This window comes from Aplidium turbinatum, chromosome 11, assembly GCF_918807975.1.
Source record: "Aplidium turbinatum chromosome 11, kaAplTurb1.1, whole genome shotgun sequence".
In the NCBI taxonomy this organism is placed as follows: Eukaryota; Metazoa; Chordata; class Ascidiacea; order Aplousobranchia; family Polyclinidae; genus Aplidium; species Aplidium turbinatum.
The window spans coordinates 16,319,014-16,344,563 of NC_137482.1; the positions used below are offsets into that span (position 1 = coordinate 16,319,014).

General features: G+C 37.5%; 1 protein-coding gene across 1 annotated transcript; it reads right to left on the reverse strand.

Annotated features, from left to right (window-relative positions):
• Positions 1–2,595: 2,595 nt before the first annotated feature.
• LOC145780255 (uncharacterized) lies at positions 2,596–24,968 on the reverse strand. The gene is made up of 10 exons (XM_082591958.1): positions 24,882–24,968; positions 21,837–21,922; positions 21,334–21,493; positions 17,236–17,316; positions 15,048–16,367; positions 14,426–14,530; positions 13,449–13,517; positions 3,588–3,853; positions 3,173–3,358; positions 2,596–3,084 (listed from the first exon to the last, which is right to left on the reverse strand). The coding sequence occupies exons 1-10, from the start codon at positions 24,955–24,957 to the stop codon at positions 3,010–3,012; spliced, it is 2,424 nt and encodes an 807-aa protein (XP_082448084.1). The 5' UTR covers positions 24,958–24,968; the 3' UTR covers positions 2,596–3,009.
• Positions 24,969–25,550: the final 582 nt, after the last annotated feature.

Consider the following 25,550-nt stretch of genomic DNA (forward strand, 5'->3'; position numbering starts at 1 on the left):
ATGGGTCGCAAAGGTTCAATTTTGCAATCTTGTGCTTTTGTATCCAAATCTTGTGCTTTTTCCAAATTTGCTGTGGCAGCATTGATTGGCAAACGATTTGAAAAGTTATCGGATCATAATGCTTACTTACCTGAGTTGGAAAAACTAGTCCGAATGGAACTGGTAGTAAGTACTTAAGTGTAGCATACCTCATGAAAGAGGTAGGCAGTAGAAGTAGCGTGCTACTTTTGTTATTGGATTATCATGTTACTCTCACTGTAACCCAAATTTTAATCGGAAAAACTAGTCCGAAAAGAATGGGCAACTCTAACAATGGGTGTAAAGAGGTAACATTTGCAGGTCTCTGATTTAATAAAAGGTAATTTAATCTGGCCACACTATACAAAATTTTTAAACAAAATTAAGAAAATGAATATCTAACCTGGCAACACTGTTAACAAATGAAATTGCCTACAATGCGGCTCATGTCGGCAGCGACTTTCAAACCTCAGACTCAAATTGTATATTAAATTTGCAGAAACCAATTATTTAATTTGGCAACACTGCTATCAAATAATTTAATTTGAATTCTTCATTAAAAATTAATAAGTTTAAGAAACAAACTTACCCTCACCGCAACGCAAATCTTAATCGGTAAACTAATCCAAATGGAATTGGCAACTCTGACAATAAATATGTAGAAGTGCTGCTTCCAATTAAGCAAAAAAAAAAAAAATCTTTTGGGATCACCTACAAACGGCTCAGCTCAATGGCTACTTTTAGATACTACTCAATAAAATTAAAGAAAAAAATCTAATTTGGCAGCACTGTAAACAAGTAACTTCAATAAATTATTTCATAAAAATTAATAGGTTAAATAAACAAACTTACTTTTGTTGATGTTTATCGAACTCAAGTTGAAGAACATAAACAAACCTTGATTTGATAATATTATAAACATTTTTGTTGATATTACAATTCGATTCAATTTATTTTTCATTGCTGGTGCGAACATGTAGAGAACGGCAAAGTAAACACACGAATTTGGCACCAACAAAAGGGAAAGATGGCAAAACCAAAAGGTTTAAAATATGCAAAAACAGTGTTTGGATGCAGGGGCGCAGGAACGGTTTTTGACTAGGGGGGCAAGATTACGAAAAAAGGGCATTTTTGTTTACTAAAAGGTCAATTTTTTTTCAAGTTTTAAGATAAGATGTAGCGATAATGCTAATCTATCAGCTCACTATGTATTGAGTAATGATAGCCTACAAATGTCCGGTATACAAAGAAGGGCATCATGCTATGTTATAATGATGTAACCTACTGTCAAGCCTTAAAGCAGCCTGCGGCCATGGCCGCCAAGTAGTGCTTGAATGACCGCCGGTGCTACGTCCTCAATCGGTCAAGTTTGGCCGCCGGTCTCTTCTAGCCAATTATTTAATTTCGCAATAGAATGATCGTGGATTAACTGTCAAAAATATGTAGTATCAAAGAGTGACGCAAAATTAGGTCAGCGCGTCATAATCGCCACTGTTGCATTGTGCGGGAATATTTGTTATTGATGGAATATATCCATCTGCAATCACCAGCGCTGTAAGTCTTGTTTGTTATTCCCGACGTTTATGTTAACAAAGTCTTAATCCGAAGTGCTAATTTACATCGGCTGGCAATATTGTCGTTTTTATGTCGATTCAATGTTGTCGGACATTGAATCGTTGTTAAGGAGAACTAGTTGACATCCGAGGGAAAAACATTTTTTGATCATATTTTGCAAAAATTATGCTTCTTTTAGTAATGTCCTTCACAGCATTGAAATACTTATTTTATTACCTTGCCGTCATCGTCAACACATGTCGAACGCTGTTTTTCGTTGCTAAAAAGAATTCTAGGGGGGTGGCGAACTTCTTTAAAATCAGCCACATTGGAGACACTCGTGCGAGTGTCGTTAGATGGTCCCGCAGTAGCTACTGGATTACAATCCCGATAAAGCAGTTATTGCGTGGTGCAACGATTCTATTGTAGGACGTCGCCCAGGCCCAGACTTCAACAATGCTAAATGATCATTTTAGCATTGTTGCAAGTTTAATTCTATTTACTTGTGCTATCGTTATTTTTATTTTGTATTTTGGCCTCCAAGCACGCAGATTTGGCCGCCGAGAAGTAGCTCCCGGTAGGCCACGATAGCTGCCGAAGAAAAAAACGATTTTTAAGGCCTGTAGTGTGTTGTAAAATTTTGTGCCGTAAATATTATTTTGAGGCAAAATGAATGATTATAATTAGGCTAAAAACGAATAGCAGAAATTGTTATATTGTAAAATGTGCAGTGGCTTACATGACTTTAAAAGGGCACCATTACCCCCCTGCCCCTCCATCTGTAGAAAAATTGAGGGCAGGAGGGCATCCGCCCCCTTGCCCCCCCGCTTCCGGCGCCCCTGTTTGGATGTCACTGTTTTTAATTTGCACAGCCACCAAACCTAGAAAAAAAAATGAAAAAGATAAAAAAATTTATGTGAAAATACTACAAAAATAGGCTTACAAGGGCGATTTTAACCACCAGCTGAAGTTAAACATAACAAGCCCAATCCCTCTCTTCAACAAAAGAAAAAATAGGCTGAAAATTACTGTACAATGAACACTTGCAACAAGGGCGATTTGAACTTTATGATACAGAAAACTACACACAAGTTTCCTGAACTTTTCACCTTGAAAGTTTAATGAAATTATGATGTCACAAAATAAAGACTCAGCAAGTTAAAAGTTCAGAAAACCGGCTTAGTGTGACCAAAAAAAATTCAGAGGAAAAAATTAAATCCAACGTGAGACACAACTAAGTACAATCAAATACATGCGCACCATTTATTTTTTTAGACAAGGTTTGATTAATACATTATAGTTGAAAATTATCAATATTTTACAAAAATTACGTCACCAGATGTAAACAAGCAGTTTGTTGTTGTATTTTTAACTCAACCGAACAAAATCACTCGATAACATAATTTTATTATAAACATCAACAAATAAATAAAAACATCAACGATCCTTGTGCGCCATGTAAAGAGAATTGTCATCAACAGAACCAGCCAGGCCAACTTTGATCTTCAACTTCTGTAAAAGACAAAGCAAATAATTGACGTTAATTCAATGTTGACGCAATTAATTGTTATAACGTTGATACAACGTAAACAAATCTCACTTTATTGTCCAATCGATCCAGTGCTTCTTGTAGCTTGGATCTTTCCTCCATGTTCAGATTTCTCTCACACCTCCCATCTCCATCACCGAGGGATCCCGACATCTCACTTTTCTTCTCAATCTTATTCAGCACCTCGATGGCGTCATCGACAGATAGGAGGTTGCCATGGAAACGCATCCAAACAATCTAAACACATATTAATTATGATTCAACAATTAAACATAAACAATTTATTATTGTGACTTTTGTTTATTTATTTTATGTTTACAAGAATTGCTAGAAAATGATTACAATTGGAAACTCGAACTTACTTTGTGAAACTTGTTGAAATTCAGACGTTGAAACAACGTAATGCAGCGTAACAACTGACCATGAATCAATGTAAACGTTAATATAAAAGTTAAACATGACTTACGGATCCAGGCATCGATTTGATCGCTTCCTTCCATGGACGGAATCGATTGGAATTCATTCTGCATCCGGACAGAGAAAGGAATCCAATTCGCGTCGGCATCGACTTGAGGAATGACGTCACCGCATGGATGTCATTCTGAGTGTCGGAGGATTCCATCCGTATCCTCCCTCCATCAAAATGACTTCCTGCTGTGACTGTCACTTTCAAGTCATTGCCTTCCCGCAGGATTTTTGTGATGGGGATGATGGAGCGACGATCATTGTGATCTAATAATGCAGAAATAATATCAATCAATATTAGCTCGGCTAACCAGGTTGTAGTCTAAAACCACAGTTTGGTTCTAACCATAAAATAATCAAACAAATAACACAAGTTGTTTACTTAAGAACAAAAGATTAATTCATTTCTATCTCAAACAAAAATATAAACAAAATATTTTGAATAAAACTTTTAGGTTTAAGTCAAAGTTCTAATTTGAAAATATATTGATTAACTTTTGTTAGCTGGTCACAAAATCACAAGTTTTGTCTTCAACGGCCTCGGAGTTTTATCAAATCAGCATAAAATAGTTGGCTAGCTTTTCAGGTGGAAATTAAACTTTTGTTAAAACATTAAACTAACCAGAGCTTGCAAATTAAAAAAACTTTGATTTTTTTTTTATAAATCTTAGAAGCAATTTTAGAACTTGATCATGAAAATTTGCCAATCAGCCATTTCTTGCTGCAGCTCAATCGAAGCTGAAGCTTTTGTTCCAAACTCAGAAGACATGGAAAGAACAAACTTTAAAACATTTGTATGATGAAACCAAGCAGAATGATAACAGAAGTTACAGAATTGAAGCTAAACCAACTATTTCTTGCTGCAACTGAATTGAAGCTTAACCAACTATTTCTTTCTGCAACTGAATCAAAGCTAATCCTTTCTCTTCAGCGACTGAAAACGAAATGGGTGTCGCCTACAGATAGGTGGGAGTTTTTGCAAGGTTGCCAAATAACTTGACTTTTTTGTTTGTAAGTTGGTGGCTTGAATATAACAAATTTACGCTATGCTGATGATACTGTTCTGTTGGCTGAATCACAAGAAGATCTTCAAGAAATATTGGACAATGTTAACTCAATTGGTAAAGAATTTAATATGAAAATTAACGCTAAAAAGACCAAATCAATGATAATCTCAAAATCACCAGACACTCCAGTACTCCGATTTATAATTGACAATGAAATTATACAAACAATAAAATCTTTTTCATATCTTGGTCATTTAATAACTGAAGATGGGAGGTGTGACCATGAAATTCTTAGACGGATAGAAATTGCAAGAACTACATTTGGAAAAATGAAAAATATTTTAACCAATCAACGTTTAAATTTATCAACTCGTCTCAGAATCTTAAAATGCTATATCTGGTCGACCCTATTATACAATTCTGAAACTTGGACAATGTCACAAAAAATGGAGAAACGGATCGATGCCTTCGAGCTCTGGACATACAGGCAAATGTTAAAAATTTCATGGAAACAAAAGATCACTAACGATGAAGTACTCTCCAAATTCAATTCAAGCAAAATGCTCTTACAAACAGTCAAAAGAAGAAAATTGAAGTATTTCGGACACACAATAAGGCAAAATTCATTACAAAGATCATTAATAGAAGGGAAGATAAACGGTAGAAGAAGTAAAGGCAGACCAAGAATGATTTGGACAACAAACATCACAAAATGGACAAAATTAACTTATGAATGTGCAGTACGCACAGCTCATGGTCGAGAACAATGGCGCATTGTATCCAACCCTCAATACGAGGAAGGAACAAAATGATGATGATCTTTATCCTTGAAAAATAAATTAAAGCAAAAAACAGTAAAATGTGAAAACTAAATTAAATGTGGAACTAAACTAGTTGAAACAAAAAACCCACAAAATTTTTAGGTTTTATCAAAAATAAATTAAAAAGGACAAACAACTTTTAAGTTGCAAAAAATACGCGTGAACTTAAAAAAGCGAGTTTGAGCTTGCTGATAAACTGCAAAGTTGGCAACTTTGTCAGCTGCCTACAAAAACTGTCGCCTGCAGTAGGCTGGCTCAAAATCTCGAAAAAAATGTTTTCTTTTAAATCTTTGTCAGTTTGTAATAATGTTCTTTTTGGTAAATGTATCACCTACACCAAATTTCACAAAAAAATATTAACGTTTGACCCTGGTTCACCTGGTTTGAAATTTTTCAAAATATCGAATTTTTGCTTATCCCGGAAACTGCTCACTCGCTATCTTCTAATGCACACTAGCATCTTAATGGACACAATAAGACGCAGTAACACAAACTTGTGGCAAGCAAAGTGGTTTAATTAGCAACTCTAAGAACACTGAGACGTGTACTCTCAAAATATCAAATTCTGCCACATTTCAGACATGATTTTCTTTGTGCACCGTTCTGAATTCAGTTTCGACAAAAGGCTGTTTTGGTTTTCACGGAAGTCTTGCGCCACCTGATAGAGAAATTGTTTTGATCTTGTGATTTCGTTACCGCAGACTGATGGTAGTCTGTGACAAGCCCAAGAGCTCGTTCTGAAGAGTTATTCACAACCTTGAGATGAGAAAGTCGTCCTTTGATGCGGTTATTTTCCTCATCTTTTTTCTCAGAAAGAAGGCCGTTTGGACAGAAAGATAGGGTCCTCATTAACAATATTGAAAACCGATCAAGACTTTGAGCCAAATAAGTCTTTCAGCTGCGTGGAAAATGTAATGGCAAGCATCTGCTGCTCAGCACTTTCAAAGAAGATTATTTGCTTTATCTCTTCATGGCCCTAGCCATACTTTGCTATTTTTGCACACCAGCATCACTGACAAGAGAAAGGACGACCAAACGCTCTGTCAGATACCAAAAGTGGTTTTCGAATTTGCTAGCCATGGCGTGGCTGAATTGTCGAAATCTCTCAGATTTATGTTCTTTCACATTGGTGGACAACATTATGTATAAATTCTAATCCTCGACAGGAGCTTGAAAGGGTAAAGCTGCTCTTGACCATGCCTTGACATAGAACAGGCATAGAAACTTTACAAGGTCGACTACTTTTATCAGTTGAGACTGTGGAATATCTTCTTTCACCTGGTGCTGCAGCATGGCTATCTTAATGGTGTAAATTACTTTCGCCACCTAGCGTGCATGATGCCTTGCACCAAGTGCCTTCATTCTAAATACCTTTCCTTCAAGCAACACTCCTCCTGCAATATCAATTATCATCCGTAAGCTAATTACAGTACCACAGAAACGTAATTTCCGCATTAATGTAGATTGTAGAGCAGGAGTTCTTAACCTTTTTTGTCTCGTTTACCCCTGGCCAAATGAAAAAAGCAAAATTTACCCCCACCGTTTTGGTGGCCCCTTGTGATGTCATCGTGTCCAGTCAACCATGCGAAGAAATTCAAGACATCCTTTTTTGTCTGGATTTACCTTGGCAATAATCAAAAACAAGCTGTTTATTTGCCGAAGACACGATTGTTCTTGATGGGTTCCTGTGAAAAATGATGTCTGCTCAAATGACTTTTGTGCTTGCTTTCCACGAACAATTTTGGAGATTCTTGAAACAGTCGTTGAAAGATCTACTCGCATGTCGTCTTTGGAAACCAAGCGAGATCGATGTTTTGTTTTAATAGTCAATCATGAAGAGAACCCTGCTTCACACAGATAAGTAGTTGGAAAAGGTATAATAACTTCAAATGCACGCTTAGTCAGCGTAGGAAACTTTTCGACTAATCCATACCAAAACTTGGAAAAGTCACCATTGCACGATAAGAATTTGGAACAAAGCGTTGTTGAACATTGAAGATCAATCAATTCATCTTTGCAAAGATCATCGTCAGCAATACTTTCTAACTTGGCTTCGAAGGGATGAGTTATCCAAAGAGCAGTATTGTTAAAACTTTCACCTTCGAAGTAACTGTCAAAGTTTTTTTTTCAAGGCGGCAAGGTGCTGGCATATTTCGACTTCGAGATCAGAAATCTCGTTACGACTTCTACTGACATTTCAATCATCAAATGTTGGAAAATTTGCGTAAACTCCTCTTTAAACTCTTCTACTCCACAGATCTAATTTTGTCTGGAAGCCCTGAAGTTTATCACGTAGCCTAGCCTACATCTATAATGGTAAGACTTTTTCTTGCATTTGCATATTGAGCTAGTTTAAACTTGAAAAAATGTCTGTCAAGTAAGCCAATGCACCAATAAGTTTGTTGTCGCTAAAGTGCTTACTCAATGGGGATTTGCGTTCTCGAAGAAACATCTCGATTTCACCATGTAGTTCGAAAACTCGAGACAAAACAAGACCCCTATAGAAAGCCACCGAACTTTGGTGTGATAAAGGAGAACAGAGTGTTCTGATCCCATCTGATTACAAACCACTTTGAAAAGACGATGATTAAGAGCACGTGCCCTGATAAAATTCACACATTCAACCACATGTTTCAATACTGCTTTCAAATATTCTAGAAGGGTTTTACTTGCCAGTGCATGTCGATGAAGGCACGGTGAGTAGAAATGATGTTCGGTGCGCGTTTTTTCACCAGAGTTGTAAAGCCAGACTTAGCACCGAGCGTAGAAGGGGCACCTTCTATGCAAAGTAAACCCACATGATTCCAGGATATATTATTTTGTTGAAAGTAATTATCCATTTTCTTTAGTTTTCCAGTATCCATTTTTTCCAAAAATGTAGCACACATACGCTGCTGAAATGAAACTAGTAGGTCTACCGGTAGTCTACTTGCGTGGAGATAAAAGAAAAATACAAAAACTTACATTAAGCATAGGCCTAAATTTGAATTGAAATCGAGTGTAACACTACCAGTTTTTTAATAACTGAAAAAATGAAATTTGCTTTAATTTATGATTCAGTAAATTTACCCCCTCGGTAGGTGAAATTTACCCCCTGGAGGTAAATTTACCCCCGGTTAAGAACCCCTGTTTTAGAGGGTATAAAGTAAAAACAAGATACTTACCAGAAAAGATGAGAGTCAGCTCCAAAATTTTTTAATCTTTTCTAGAAGTATCATGAAGTAATGCAGCTTGACAAAAGAAATGGTGTTTTCACATTTAGTCTTTTCGTTCCTGCATTTTACTTCACACACTTGGAAGTCCTGTTTGTCAAGGAAAGGCCAGAGGTCGAGAAGAACTTTAAAGGCTGCCTCATTTGGTGATTTTGTGGTGATATACACCAAAGCAACAGCCGCTCCACACAAAAGTTCCAGCACATGATGGCGACAAGCTAGCTGCTATAAACTACTTCCAAATTCTGTATATTTTATTTTCTTCGTACGAACCACAACTTGTTTCATACGAGATTGAAGATATGAGGGCTACAGCCTCTCACGAAATCGATTTCCAGTACAATATTAAGGCTGTTGACCGATCCTTTGGTGCTGAGATAGTGCAAACAGACTTCAAGCTTTTCAATACTTATAAGTTTTGGCTTCTTTTTCCAGTTTTGTATTTAAAGATAAACGACTGTCTTGTGTCAGTTTCTGCACAAAAAGTCCCAACAGATAGCCTAAATATAAAGTGCATTTGCCTCAAGACAGATCAACTAAGTTTACAAATTTCTCATTCACCTGACTCGCAGAACCACTATCTACCACCTTGTGACTAGCTACTAACACATCCTGCAAAACCACTATAGGCTACTTCACTGGCCGTGAAAAGACTGTAAAGTCAATTAAAATGACACTGAAAGCAAAAAAAAGAAAAATATGCACTATTAGTGAAGTCTCTCAGACTTGAAGCAGGGTGAAGATGTTCCACGTGGAAGTTAACAAAGGAAGTGACGTCAAAATCACGTAGTCAAATTTTGGGAAATCCCCTGATCAGATAAAGCTAAACCACTTCGAAATTGACTAATTGATTGATATGGTCCTGTGTTTTGCCATGCTAGACAGGTAGTCACTACCTGGTCTAGCCCCCTGAAAAAGTCAGTCGTGTCTGATTAACGAAACGTCGGAATAAAAGCAAATTGTCACTGAATACATCTTGTGATAGCTTAGCTTAATTTACACCAGTAGCACGCATCATGTTATTTAATTAAATGCCTGGACAACAGCTTCATTCAATTTTCAGCATTATCATTCTTCTTAATTTTTATCATCTACAGCAGTACCAAATCATCCTATTTATGTCTGTTTTCCATAATAATTATTACGTTGTTTTTTGTTTGTCGTATCCAGGCTTACACCTGGTGGTTGAAGATTTAGATTAAGTGGACGGGAAGGCAAGGAAGCCAATCTTCGTGTCCACCTTGAGGTGATACCATCTATGGTGATACCATCTATGGTGATACGTTGTGATGGTGGCTTATAGGCTACTTTTTTATTGTAATCGTTTTTTCCGTGATATTTTAGTAAAACTTTGGCGAACGCTGAATTCTAGCAGACAATTACAGATTGGTTGTTGGCCTATTCTTGGTTAGTACCTTGAATCCTTATCCTCGGTTTTCTCAATCTGGGATGAAGATTCAAACTAACAGCAGTTACTTTTTTTTTGCTTCTTTTAGTGTCAGTGGCTAAACCCTTTTTATTTATCAAAGTAGTTTTACGTAACTTTGCACACATGTGTACATGAATATTTAGTTAGATTTATTGCAGGCATATCAAAAGAAGGGGATACGAAGGCTTTTAATACGTCTGACAATGGAAGGGCTTTTGTTTATCGTAAATAATCTATCTCTGCTTATCGTAAAATGCCAATTGGCGTCGATAGTAGGGGAAGCTCGGGTTAGTTGAGCCACTGGGTTAGTTGATCCACCCCTTTTAATTCTTAAATGTTGTGAGGTAACCACATTTTATCATCACGTGGTCTTAAAGTTTCTCATCGTGTGGTCTCCCATCTGGTTTGAGTTGACGATTGATATTATACGTGGTGCTAAAGTTAAAAAGTTGTGTTTTGACCTTGGAAAGTAGATTTCAAAAATAGACGTATGTCCAATAATATTTTTTTATACTTGGTTACTGAGACAGTTTCATTTAATTTGTTTGGTAGCTTACCAAACAAGCTACGTTCTGAATAAAAAGCGGCATGGTGTGCCATGAAGTTTTGTTGTAGTTTTAACATTTTCATGGCGGTATAGTTAAGGTGTTAGTTGAGCCACTGCCTTCGGTGTTAGTTGAGCCAGTGTATAAAGGGCGTTATAATGCTTACAATACCTTCACACACCTTACATAGATTGCAGCCGTTGGATAAGTCTGTTTACGATCCAATAAATCTCTTTGAACTACATAAAACTCAACAAAAGCTCATAAACGTGGTCACTGGTCAAGCTATAATGAAATGGTGTTATTTGGATGCCGTAGCAATACCTTCATTGTTTTATCTGCAAATTGAGTTACAAGCGACTCTTGGAACAATTGTTAACCTGTTTTCATACATTGATATTATTACTTTAAATATAAACTAAGGCTTGGAAAAGAAACTTGGTTAAATTTGTGTTTTCAAAAATAATAAATGCGGCTCAACTAACCCCAGTCTGTGGCTCAACTAACCCTTACCGTGGTGTTAGTTGAGCCATTTGACTATTAGTTTTTAAACACCTGTGGACCCGGTTGTCGTCGTTCGATAAGGCTTGTACTTCCTACAAATATTGTTTAATATACGCAGAAGGTAGACCACTGTGAATGAAGAAATAAAAGCAACTCATATAAAAAAATGCAAAAAAGTGGCTCAATTAACCCGACGTTCCCCTATAGTTTAATAAATCTTGTTATGAGAACCTGCATTGCGCTATTAACATCAAGCCTGGATATTCACTGCATGCTTACGGTTACTTGTTTGATATAACAACATCATGCAAGCAATCACGGTCGGAGACCAAATATTTGAGTTTGTTTAGATACATAGGCTGCACTGCTCAATGAGTGCTCATTGTCTGAGAAGTTTCTGATTTGCCCCAAAATGCAAGACTTAACTAATATAAATTTAAGTGCTCACAATTGCTTACAAACACCTTCAACACTGCTTGACTAAAAAAACTTCACACTACGAAGCCAAGTCATTGTTTACATTTTTTACATGGAGCGACATTACCAACCTACCTACTTGCTTGCATACATTACATTCCTGTTCTGACCCGTAATTTACTAAGTAATTTCTCAGTAGGCCTAAGTTGTTTTAACTAAATCTTTCTTTTTTTCTGCAAGACTTCAGTCTCCACGTGGGACTCTAGCGTCAAAGGCAGTAGTGCGATATAGGCTACAAACAAACTCCAGCTGACTGAACAATAGATGCCACTGTGACACAACACTAGAACAATGGGCAATTGCAAGACGTCAACATTTCGCAGTTTGGCAAAAAAAAATTGCAAACAACAACTAAGACATTAAAAAGTATGCGTTGACGCTATGCGCTAAAAAACCACGAAAACTTTACGGCGCATCCTCAAGCGCAAACTATCCAAAAAAATGTGGCCGCAAGCGTTAGCGCAAACAAAAAGTATACGCCGCAAGTATGCGGCGTAGAATTTGCGGCGCATACGTACATCTCTGCTTGTTAATTCAACTACCCATACTGGGCCATACACTTGCTTTACATCTAGCCTACTGCAAAGGCTTTGTTAAAAAAATAGCTTACTGGTAACTTTTCAACTGTCTTTGTAAACCAGTATTCTTTACATACTCTACGTAACATTTGCTAACTGTCTTCTGTAGCTGACTGTACCAGTTGCACTACAAAACTTTCTACAATTTTAAAAAGAACCACATGTTTAAAGCACTACAAACTACCGCCCTAATAGTGTCATAAGAATAAGGCAATCGCTGCAAGCCTTCGTATCCCTTTCTTTAGATATCCCTGATTTATTGTTAGGGGTGGTGGCTGACTAAATGACCACTTATGGTCTTTCGCTACCATCCTGATTGCATCATAATTGCCAACAGCTATAACTTACAACGCATTGTTTTCACTTTTCACTTACTTTACTTGTTTGTTTATATGTGGCGCTATTGAAGCAACATAAATTGACTTGACTTATTGTCTATAATCATGAAAAAATTGAAGGTTGTAGTCAAAAGGTTGCCACACCACAATCGACGTCATGGCTTTAACGAAGGTGTAGCCTAAAATGTTGAAAAAAGTTAACCTATCTTGTCAAGACCATTTTAACTTAACAAGCTCTTTCTTGTGCTTCTCGGCAGTGGAGTGTAGCAAGAATTGACAACGATATACACGTGTATCGCCCATGAGGCTGGGCTCTTTTTTCGTAAATGTTAGGATTCAATTGACTGACAAAAACAGCGGTTGAGAAGTATGTAGCATGAATTAGTGGTGCGATACTGATGCATACAAATAATCTAAAATTAGAATTTTACCAAGACGTGCTAGGTTTCGAGCTTGACCCGCCACTTCCTAGTCTGTTCCAACATCAGCAAGCGAAAATGTGAGACAGGTAGATAAGCTTGAGGCAGCCAATAAGTTTTCTTTATATACCCACAGATTACCATCCACCGCGTGGGTCCCTTTTTTCAGAGTAAGTCCCTCGCCTCCCTGGTAGGTATGGGCGAAACACAAGCCTACCGCTGTCAATTCTTGCTACACTCGACTGTCGAGAAACACATGTTTTTAAAAAATTCTTGATGGCTAGTGTGGGGGCTACACCAGTATGATTAGCGTAACACAATACTTGCTGTTCTATAGTGAGTAGTCAGTTAGTGCTGACGCCAAGAAGATCGCTCCTTCCCAACAGGTCTTGCTTGGTAAATAAATTGAGTTTGAACCACTCAAAAAGCAATGAATACTGAGTTGTAGTCCTTTAAATATAGGCTACATCAAAATTGGTGAAACATTTTTAACATAGAAAACTGTGTAGACCAAGTAAAAACATTTAATTACTTGTAGCAACTTCTCCAGTTTTCTTGTACAGCTCTGAAATAAATATTTTCTGCTTTTGCAACTTCTCACCTGAAAGAAATTACATTCTCATGAAAATTACGACTTACCATCATCACCTTTGCAGACGTACATCAGCCACACCATTGCCAAACAGCACATTAGCTTTATTAATACATCACTGTAAGCTTTGAAAATAATTTCTTAACTGAAATTTTTGGTTTGTAATTTGTTGTAAACTTTTGACGAGCGGTACAGATCTGGGTTTTGCCAAAATGTTTGCGAGATAACGTGTAAAAAATTGTGGAAATGCGGTTCTAACTTTACTACACTCTGGCTTGTCGTTTTATCTTGATTAAACAAACAATCTTGGTGTGCAAATGAACTTTTCAGCGTTCGAAGTGAAGAAATAAAGTATAGCCTGAGGTTTAAGTTACTTTGTATAATGTTGTTAAAGCCCCAATTTAACGCCTAAATTAGTCGGCTTTGTTAGATTTGCAATAATTAATTTCAATCTTCAACCATCGAACATACATCTGGCTTCATGTGAATGACAATTTTTGTTGTGATTTGAGTAAAAGCCAAGTCTTATTTGGCACTGGCCAGTGGCCACCGGTTAGGAGGATTACATTACAACTCGATCATCTAATGCAGCTTGCTATTAAAACAGTCAGTGCTCATATGCAAATGATTCCCTACTGTGAAATACACCGCGCTTAATGCATCTGTGTGGCTAAGGCGCTGTGAAGCAAAGATTGCCACCAATACAGGTCCCACCAGGCAAGTAACAAACAAATAATGACTTTGTCTTCTGTACGCTAACGGTCACCAATATTTTTTGACACAGGGTCAAGTTCGCCATTTTATCAGAGTCGGTGGGTAGACAATTTTGAGTATTGATAATGTAACACAAATAAAAGTAATCACGTTGGGTCAGACTTTAGGAACCGCTGATTAAGCGGCCTAAACAATATTCCTACTTGAAGCAATTTGTGACGTCCGAAGTGTTGATTGAGATATTAATTGCGTCAGTGCTGACGTAGATTCTACTGAAGGACGTTGGGGCATGGCAGTGCTCGAAAGGTCTACAAAAATGAAACACGCTGTTGATAATCCAGAATGAATAAATTTATTGTTCTTGATGTAATGTTAGTGATCATATAGGCTACAAACTATCCTCCACTATGGAATACACTGCTCTGAAGCAGCTGTGTGGTTGACCCATTGGGAAATAAAGATTGTCGGCACATGCGGAACGTCTAAGCCAGTGGTTCCAAAAAGTAATTTTACTTTTAGCAAATAAATTTTAGTAGTTAGGAAAAAAAGATTAAATTAAAAGTTACAGATTTAAAAAAAGTATTGTTGTTGGTGCAATAATTCTATAAATTGACATCATGTCTCAAGGTTTTATTGGTCAATTAAAATTTATTTAAGGAGGATAAATCAATGTAACGATTTTTTTCTCACCACGTTGATAAATTATACCTTCTTTTAACTTATTAACTTATTATATTATTAACTTATTACAATCCAAAGAAACGGAATAATATAACTTGTTGTTAGTTTTATGATGAATAGTCTGCAGATAAAACTCAAACTTACCTTTGTTCATGATTGGATCCAAAAGGAGTCCGGCCGTAAATTGGACAACCACAGACCAGTGACCCTTCAGTAAGTTATTTTGAACGAATAATTTGAAATCAGGTAATGACAATTCACGACAGATGTATAAAGCACTGAAGTACTCTTGGAAGGTCTGGTGACTAAAATATAACCGTTGCTGCCCTTCCAGGAGTGCATATTCTCTATTTGCTCCCATTAGAGTGACGACAAGATCTTGAACTTTCTGACTGGTGAGACTTTCTTTTATAAGATCGTCTGTTGTGATCAATACGGTTCCTTTTTTTGTTGCTTCATACGCGATTTTGGAAAGTTTGATGACAACATCATCAGATGTGGAAACGGTGTGTGTAGTGGACTTGAGATTTAACAATACAGTATGAAATATTCTGGTCATCGTGGATATATCATCAAATTGAGACGATCCAAGAGATGCTCTCACGTAGAGTTGCATCATCAGAGGGTTGTGAGACATTGACGTTAAATGAGGAGTTTTTACTGTAAGATTGTTCCAAATCATCTCTGGTTGTTTTTGGTCGTTGACTAAGGCGTCGAATAGTATTTTCATATTTTGAGAAGTCAGATCCCGAATGAAGTACGTGAGTTTGGGTCGACATCTTTTTGGAATATTAAGCATAGCATGTGGTCGAGAAGTGAATATCAAGTGACAGCTTTGAAGAAATCTTTCCAAACACAGATTTGCCACAATCTTCCAATAACTGAGTGGAGTGCTGTAATTGGATTTTTTCACATTTTCTTTCAGGGTCCAACTCACCTGATCAAATCCATCTAAAATTATAAAGCAATTTTCTGGATTGTCTGTGATGCATTCAAAAACAGAATTTTTTTCGTCGTCTTTCAAGTTGTAATTGCAGTCTCCCAGTAGAAACTCTTTCAACTTCAATTGTTCGTTGCAGTTGTTCATCTCCATAAAAAGCTTTCTTAGGACAAGGCAGTTTTCGCATTGAGAAAGTCGTCGTGCCAGACGTTTCGATAGGGTTGTTTTTCCAGACCCAGGATATCCGATAACCGACACAAACCTGTTCTTTTGAATATCGGAAACTAATTTATCGATTGTTACTGCTTCGTCAAAAGCGGTCAACTCAATTCCTTGACTTTTGGGATTGTACTTGTCATCGTCAGGAATGAACCTTCCTTGATAAAAATCAACTTGAAGCATTTCAGGATAAATTTCTGGAATGTTCTTTGGGGGAACTTTAAAATTAGAGAGATCAACGTCATGCTTCGGATCATAAAGTTTGCGAGTTATCTTTTGCAATTTTTTGAAATCTTTTTTTGGACCTTAAAATCAATAAAAAAAATATATTTGCAAACATTATGTTTCAAAATGGCCACTGTCGTTGATGTTAACTTTACGCGACTTTGAGTGACTTATGTTTTAGCAAAAGTTTATTAGCATTTAGTTAAAGATGCCTTGTTAACAATGCAGCAACAGTCTACCTTTCTCATTTTTATAATTATCAATCGATTTCGCTATAACTGCAGTTTCACAACTTATTATAATTGTAAACTAATACTAAAACTAATATCAAAACTACAAACTAATATTAACTAATCAACTAAAGATCAATTAATTCTAATTATATTTTATTCAGTCTCACAACGTCAACGTGATTGGGTGATTTATTTATTGATTAACTGATTAAGCGCAGTAACGGTTCTGGTTTTAAAACCTTTTCAAAAGCTACCAGCATTTCAATGATACGCCAGGAGAAAGGAGTTTCTTAGCTTTTCTAAGTTTTACTAGTTTTACTAAGCCATCTTCTTTGAAACTGACAAAGACTTACTACAGATATACAAAACTTGGTAACAGTAATTGTGTTAAATACAGAATGAGAATGTTAACCAGCCATTTAATTATAAAACTTTTTTGATGGTTGCAGACTGAGCTTCCTGACGCTGAAGCTGACCACAAAATGTTGTAAATGACAATCGAGTTATCGGATGCCGTTAATCTATATTGGTAATGGTACAGTATATTGGTAATTTACTTCTGAGGTATCGGCCTAGCTTAATCTATAGTTATATAATTATGACTTTCCATCTGGGAGCTTTTCAAAATAACTCTAGAGTTATTTTACAACAAAATATGTACAATCTTTAGAAACAACCAATTTCGGTTTGTTTTCTGAAACTTTCTATAGCTTACCCTCTTCTTGTTTAGGTTGAGGAGATGACGTAATTTGTTGAGATAAGGTTGGTGCATGTGACGTCAGTTGAGGTGTTGTTTCTGAAAAAAGAAAATCAATTTCCTTCAATTTCAAAGCCATGTTGTCCTTCACTAGGTTTACTAGTTCACACTTGATGATGTTGATGGATAACACTCGTTTAGAGTTCCCAATCTGTGATGTGTGATAGTTGGGTACACACAGTGGCGGCTGGTGGTGTTTGTGAGCAGTGGGGCTGCAATAAATAATCCGGGGGGCGAAGCCCGTCGCTGAGCTCGCCGAAGGCGAATGGTTTTGTTGGGGGGGTCTGGGGGTGTTTCCCCAGAAAATTTTGAAAAATCACATTAAATTTGGTGCGTTCTGAGCATGTTTTTACCCCACATTTTGAAAAAATGCATTCAAAATTTGTTGAAAAGTTAATGTATTCCTAAGCTGTATTTAAAAAAAACTAACGGTACCGTATTGCTTTAGTGACAAACTTTACTAGTATTGAGCTTAGTCTTGACTAGCGTAGCCGTTGCATACAAGGTTCAAGTGATTTTGAGATGCCCTAGGCTGGACTAGCACTTCCTATAACCTGTTGAATACCCTAACTCTACAGCTAACACTTCTACAATCATGGCTCATCGCTACTCTGCGAAATAAAAACTAACTTTAAAAAGTTTGTAAAGATATTCCGTTAGGTGGGGCTGTTTTTAATGCAGCACCAACAGATTCAAAAATTGCTGTAAAATACCAAAAGAGGTGGAGCTTCAAGGATAATTTTTAGCCAATCAAAGCGCTTGAAATCCAGAATCTCGGGCTGCAGAGCTGTTTGCCCAAAATCGGTGCTGCCAAACGAAACTTTCAATGTTTTAATTTTCGATCCGCAATTTTTAAGTGAAAAAAGTAACCGGGTTAGACAAACACAGAGGAAAACATGTTTTCCTCTTCTCTTTCTTTCAGGTGGGGCTGCAGCCCTGCAGCCCCATGGCACGAGCCTCCACTGGGTACACACATCTGTTACTTTGAAAATAGCGCGCTATCGCTTCCGTTACAATATGCCAAAAAAGCGGCGCTACCGCTACTCGCTACCAGTCGATGAAAAGTAATGCACTACCGCTATAAGCCAAAAGTAGCGCGCGCTACCCCTATTGCTTAGAAAGGCTCAAGTCGCAAATAATCTTTTTGAATGATGAATGTTTGGTTAAATGATGAAGTAAACTTAAAAGTACCGTAGTTATTATTTATCTCATTGTACTGGATTTTATTGTTATTTGTTATTATCTTTTTTATTATTATTACTATTTTTTTATCTCTTTATGTTTTAACAAACTATTTACATTGAAAAGTCGTAACAGAACATCCATTCATCATTATTTGACAATCAAGTAACCTACTGTTGTTCTAACTACGCTTCAGGTCACGTGTTTTAAACTCCCTACCCCGAGTCAGTTAATTTTTTTAACATTTGTGAGGACGCAGAATGATATAAAGTTCCTTTTAAGGCCTGGCCGCCTAAATGCTGCACCACAAACACCTTTGAATTATAATAATAATAATGTAGGCTACCTGGTACCTACTGTTGTTGTAACTGCGCTTCTTGGTGAGTGCATTGGCACGGCACTCGAATTGGCGCTGGTTCGGCAGCGCTCAAGAGCATGCAGTTGTGTCTTTGGCAGGACACTTAAAGGCGTGCCTAAAGGTGGACACAAAGCTTCTTTGCCTTTCCGTCCACTTCATCTAAATCTTCAGCCACTGGGCGAAAGCATGGGTACGAATAAGTTATTGTAATAATATTTGTACCCATCGCAGAATGCGTTGCTTCTCAGCGCTGTACAAAGCAGATAGTAATCAATAATAAATTGTTTTTTTATTTCTGACCATCACAGCGAAAACAATACACGTCAACATAGCAAAGGTCTAGAAAAAAGTAGAAGCGACAAAACGCGAACGTTAGAACGTGCTTGAGACCGAAATAAGTAATTAAGTTAAAATATTGGCACAGTCGCAACACCTTCAGAAAAATTTAAGATAAATAAATAAATAAAAAATTACAAATAAAAGCAATAACAATTGTTCTGATAGGACTTTTAATGCTGGGTTAGACCTGGTTAAAATTCAAAAATTTTCACATTTTTTAGCCTCTCGCATGTTCCCATAATTTTGACCATAATAAAATCAAAAATGAAAACCATTTTGATTTTGCTCTTAGATAATGGAATACTCTGCCTCAAAAGGCCTAAACATTTTCACTTTAGCTAAAATCACCCATTTTTACTTGTTAAGTCATGATCTTGATGGTTGCCATTATCCGTGACCCGACAGTTTATCGAAAGACAATTTATCGAACGACAATTCATCGAAACGACAGTTTATCGAAACGACAGTTCATCGAAACGACAGTTCATCGAACGACAGTTTATCGAAACGACAGTTCATCGAACGACAATTCATCGAAGGGGCCAGGGGCTAGAGGCTAGGAGTTAGGGGCTAGGGGCTAGAGGTTAAGAGTTAAGGTTAGAATTAGGAGTTAGTGGTTGGGAGTTGGAGTTTAAGGGTTAGGGGTTAAGGGTAGGGTTGGGGGTTAAGGGGTAGGGTTAAGGTTAGGGGTTAGGGTTAGGGGTTAGTGGTTAGTGGTTAGTGGTTAGTGGTTAGTGGTTAGGGGTTAGGGGTTAGGGGTTAGGGGTTGGGGGTTGGGGGTTGGGGGTTAGGGTTAGGGTTAGGTTTTAGGTTTTAGGTTAGGGGTTAGGTTTTCGATTAACTGTTGTTCCAGGCCCCTAGCCAGCAGGGAGCCAGGGAGGCCTCGCCCCCTCCCTAAAAACAAATTCGCCCCCTCTGGCAAAATCCAAACATTCAAGAGCAACAGCTACATTTATAATGAGTTTGCCCATTTAAATTTTTTCGGCCCTCCTTAAAAAAAGTTGGCCCCCCTTGCTCTGCGGTCTGGCTACGGCCCTGTGTCGTTCGATAAATTGTCGTTCGATAAACTGTCGTTTCGATAAACTGTCGTTTCGATAAACTGTCGTTTCGATAAACTGTCGTTCGATGAATTGTCGTTCGATAAACTGTCGTTTCGATAAACTGTCGTTCGATAAACTGTCGTTCGATGAACTGTCGTTCGATAAACTGTCGTTCGATAAACTGTCGTAGTACCGCCATTATCAATGTAGACAACCGGTGTGAAACTATTTTTTTTCATCCAATGCCTCACTGATAGCTGACATGAGAAAATCAACTACTGTATTGGATATTTGGCATCATTTTGAAAAGTTTGGGGGTTTAAGATTAAAAAGCAGCACTTAGCACCACTAGTGGTGAAAAGACATTGTGTTTATTTCAGGCAACCTATAGACAATTTCTAAAATTTCCCAATGGGTCTAGTCTGACAGAAAGAGACCTTAGATTTATTTTGGACAATGACGTAAAGGTGACGTCATAAAAATCATGATGACGTCATTCTAATTTTTTTAACTTGCACAATAATGATATATTAAAGGGCGAGAGATTAGCTCATTACTCTGTAAGACAAGACAATGAAATTAGTAGGCTACATTGCATTATTAAGTGTCGCTTCACATTTAAGTTTTTCGGATATGACGTTTTCATATTTCACGCATGTAAGTAATCCTAAACAGCCGTTGATTGTTAGGTCAATCACAAAGGTTTATGGAATAGCAGCATCCAGTTCGGAAGGAAACATGAGAGTTTAAAGAAATATTGAATAGTAAGAAATACTCAAAAAAAAAGAAAAAAAAGATAAAAAGCATCGAACTTACAAGATCGAAATCGCTTGTTTAGCTGTATGATATTGCACCGACTCTCGTGAAAATAGATTTATTTGTATTGATAATTTTTCGAATTTATGCTTTTGGAAATAATCCACTAAAAACCAAAAGAGGCTATTGTTAGATTTTATGTGATTTTATGTGTATTGTGTATGCATAGTTTATCTCAGAAAAATCATTGTTGTTAAGGTTATAAGTGGCTGTGCATAGTTGTGCAAATACAGATACAGTAGTTTGTGATACATACAAACAGTAAACTATAAAATAAACGATCTTCTTTGCAAAACATGTCTCAGCAAAAAAAAATCTCACCTGGCGGTTGATAATGGTGGTGTTGGTTGATTACAGTAAAAGATTGATTGTATGTTGGATTTTGAACAACTGTTCCAGCTGAGAGTATGGTGTTTTCAGCTTGTCCTATATGAATTGATGGTCCAGAAAACAAACCACTGCCAGATGCCACTGACTGTTCCTGAAAAATACAAGTTTGAAAGAAATAATTTAAACAGTTAAAAACATGTTAACAGTTAAAAAAATAGCCAATCAAAACAAAATTATTCAATCGATCCAGTTTTTCCATGTGGGATATAAGAATTCAATCTGTTTGATAGCACAAAGCAATTTCGTAAAACAACCACATAGCCTACTGTAAAAGGTTTAAAACAAGTCACAAAGGGAGCATCGGGTCATATTGTAAAACCACAATTGATTACTCGAGTGGCCACTGCTAACCGCAAGAGTCAAGACTATTATCCAAGAACCACGGACATTGTGATTATTTAGTGAACAACGATTCGCTACTGATGTTGACTCACCTCAGCATTTCTGCTCGTGTTCCTTCCACTCGCCACTCTGCTCACTTTTCTGCTCGGAGTTTGACCTTCCAGGTTCTCCATAGTATCTGGAAAGTAAATGATGGATTCGCACTGAAAAAGAATAATCAAATAATCTTGACATACAATCTACAATATCGAGATAGCAATCAAACATACAATTTCAAAATGTATAATATTAACGACCTGTTTTAGCCTGATGCTGTGATTTCTCTGTGGTAATAACGAATTGCACTAGCTTTCGGAAGAACACAGTTTCCTAGTCAGGTGTTGAAGTCAGTGAGTCGGTTCAGTGCCGGTCTTAGGGTATTTCGGGCCCTGGCCCTGTGCGGAATATGCTTTGCGGGCCCCAATGACAATGATCCAATTCAGTACCGTAGCTAGGTATTTTGAAAGGGGAGGGGGTGGTTTGACGGTAGGCGGGCGAAGCCTGACGACGTGATCGCCGAAGGTGACACCCAGTGGCGGGGGTCTAGGGGGCCCCCCAGAAAATTTTGAAACATTACTTTGAATTTGGGGCATTCTGAGAGCATGTTCAACAAAAATTTGGGTATAAATATTACTGTATAATGGTGCTGTCTGGTGGCATAGCAAAAGGGTTGAAAGATCATGCTTTCTTCAGCATTTTTTAGAAATAAAGCTATGTCTCTATGTTGAGTCTGGATGCAACCTATTTCGTCCCCTGAAAAATTCGTACCTCGATTTCGTGCCCTGAAATCGGAGTAACAAAATCAAACTTCGACCTATTTCGTCCCTTGAAAAGATCGAGAGAAATTTGAAATGTTTGCGGCAATTCCGATCAGCGACTTCGGCTCTGTAGTTTTTCTTCTCGATCTTTTCAGGGTACGAAATGTTTAGGGGACAAAATAGGTTGCACCCGTTGAGTCTTTATGTTTTCTTGTTGCTAATTCCTTTGTTGAATTTTTCCATTGGAAATGACAAAATTACTGCATTTTCTGAGTAAATTGCGGGCCCCCTAATTTGCGGGCCCTGTGCGATCGCACAGTTTGCACACCCCAAAGACCAGCACTGGTCGCAGCGCCGGATTAACTATAGTAGCAGATGTAGCAGCTGCTACGGGCCCCGCGCTTCACAAGGCCCCGCGTTTGGCGAGCAAAACATTTTTTCTTGCAAAAAAATGTTGAACATGGCAAGTAATTTTTGGCTTGCAAACTGGAATGGCATAGGAGAACATTATAATTGTAGGATTAAATTACATGTCAAGCCAACAGAGCCTGTGGAAAGGTTTCTGCCAATGGAGGGCCATACTGCTCGGCAGATTTTCGACAGCCTGGTACTGTACACTAGTGAGAAGGGTATCAATCTTGCCGATTGCCGTGGACAGAGTTAGACAACGCGTCGAACATGAGCGGGAAACATAACGGAGTACAGGCCCTTGTTAAAAAAAAATATTGCTGTTGCAAAATATGTTCCATGCTATGCTCATTCGTTGATTTAGTTGGTGTATGCGCTGCACAACCGTGTCCAGAAACAGTTTAGTTCTTTGAATTCTTTGAAAATATCTATGTATTTTTTGCTGCTTCAACACACCGGTGGTCCGTTCTGGAGTGTTAAGGTGGTGGACTGCTAAAGAGGCTCTCTGCAACATGATGGTCCGCAAGAGCTGATGCCATTAAGGTTATTAAAAAACGTTTTCCTTCATAAAGGAGGCACTGGAGAAACTTGCGAATGACCAACAGCAAAAAGCAGAATGTCGACAGCAGGAAAATAAACTCCTCGAGAAAATAGAGTTGCTCAAAACTGGAATCTTAGTGTTTTTTTGGAATAGCTTACTCGATTGCTTCCAGGCAACTTAAGCCTCTATTCAAGCAAAGCAGCAAAATCTTAACATTGCTTTAGCGTTGTGTGCCTCTTTGGCAGGACCTCTACAGACTTTAAGAAAACAATTCGCTAAGTTTGAGTCAGAGGCGCAGAAGCTGACTAAAGTGCCGGATTACCGACCAACAAGCACAAGAAGAATTGTCCGAATTCGAAGGCGCGATGAGGATGTAGGCAGCGGTCGTTCAGTTCCAGATTCAATGGATCACCTTAAGACAGATTCCGGGTGGAAGTTTTCCTTGCAGTATTGAACAGTCTACAATCTGCGCTGGAGCAACGTCGCAAGGCATACACCCAATTAAACACACAGTTTAGTTTTCTGCGAAATCTGCATGACCTAACACCTGCGCAGATCCAAGAAAGTGCTGACAGCCTTTTAGAAGCATATTTCCAGGATTTGGAAGACGGATTGAAAAATGAACTACCTCAGTTTTCAGAATTCATAAAGCACATTTCTCCCAGAACTCAACTATTTCCCTTTGATTAAAGAAAACAATATTGACACCACGTTTCCTAACGTTTACAATTTGTTGCGCATTTATCTATGTATGATGGTAACTAACTTAATTGTAGCCTACTGGAGAGAGATCATTTTCAAAATTAAAGTTGATTAAAAACTATCTGCGAAACACGATGAGGCAAGAGCGGCTACACTATGTAACTCTTTTGAATACTGAAAATGACATTTTGAACTCACTGAACTCATCTGAAATAATTGTCAAATTTGCAGAGATCAAAATGCGTCGAAAAGACCTTTGAATAATATTGTTGAAGATTTATATTTCTCCTTGCAAATAAAACATTACATTAGACTTTTGTTATTTTTATTGTTGTAGATTTGTAGAATGTAGATCAAATCTGCTACGGGCCTCGCTCTTGGTTAATCCGGCACTGTAATTACAATGCAAAGTGCATTCAAAAAGTTCGCTAAATTGTCATTCTATAAAACAACTCAAAAATTACCAGACGGTAGCTCCAACGGTGTCAAAAACTCCGGGTAATTATAGAGTTAAATTTGACCGTATACAAATTGATGCTACAATCATAGTGGTTGCAAATTTTCGTTCTTTAGCAGCAAAATGTAGCAACACATTTCAAATGTGATATTTATGTGAAAAATATCAAAAAAGTCATGAATATCAAAGTAGACTAATCTGCATATAATAGAAACCCTCCAATCAAACTTACCAGGATTAGTTGACAAGTCACCTTCACCCACTGCTTCTTCATTTTGAACAACTGCTCTGGTTCGTTTGAGAGACATTTTGTATTTAGTTTAAGAAGCTTGAAAAAAGAACAAGTTTAAAACTAAGTGTCTGTAGTTGATGCTGCAAAACGCCAATGTGATTGATTTTATCGGTGTTTTCCTCAAGACAAACATAGCGAATCAAGCAATGATAAAATTCCATTGAGCAAGTCAACATAAACCTTCTTCTCTTCAATAATTAGTTTCCACTGATGCTTATTAATCTTCATGTTTTTTTGACGAAAAACCAGCCAGTTTGACAACAAATGATACAAACTCATCCACGCGGGATTCATATGTTATTGTTCTAACTTAAACTTATTTTCATCACCAAGACTACAAACAGCACAGATTAATTGAGTTATTTTGTTTTAACTTTCACTAGACTACAAACCAGACCTCAACTCAAACTCGTCGATTGTGCAGAGAAGTGCTCAGCAACTCGACGTTTATAAGGGAATGGTCACGTGAGCAGATGGAAACTTCTTTGTGAGGAACAAGCAAACCTCCAGCAATAAGCGATTTAGTTGATTGCGTTGCATCGTTGGCACATGTTGAATCAACGCAAAAGAAATATTAAGGTTTTGCTTGATAAAAAACTGCTTTTTGCC

Coding starts and splice junctions, on each gene's coding strand:
- LOC145780255 (XM_082591958.1), bottom strand. CDS start 24,957: ATGTCTCTCAAACGAACCAGAGCAGTTGTTCAAAATGAAGAAGCAGTG. Junction 17,317..21,333: donor CCACCATTATCAACCGCCAG/GTGAGATTTTTT, acceptor TTCTTTTTTCAG/AAACAACACCTCAACTGACG. Junction 13,518..14,425: donor GACGTCACAAATTGCTTCAA/GTAGGAATATTG, acceptor AATTTCTTTCAG/GTGAGAAGTTGCAAAAGCAG.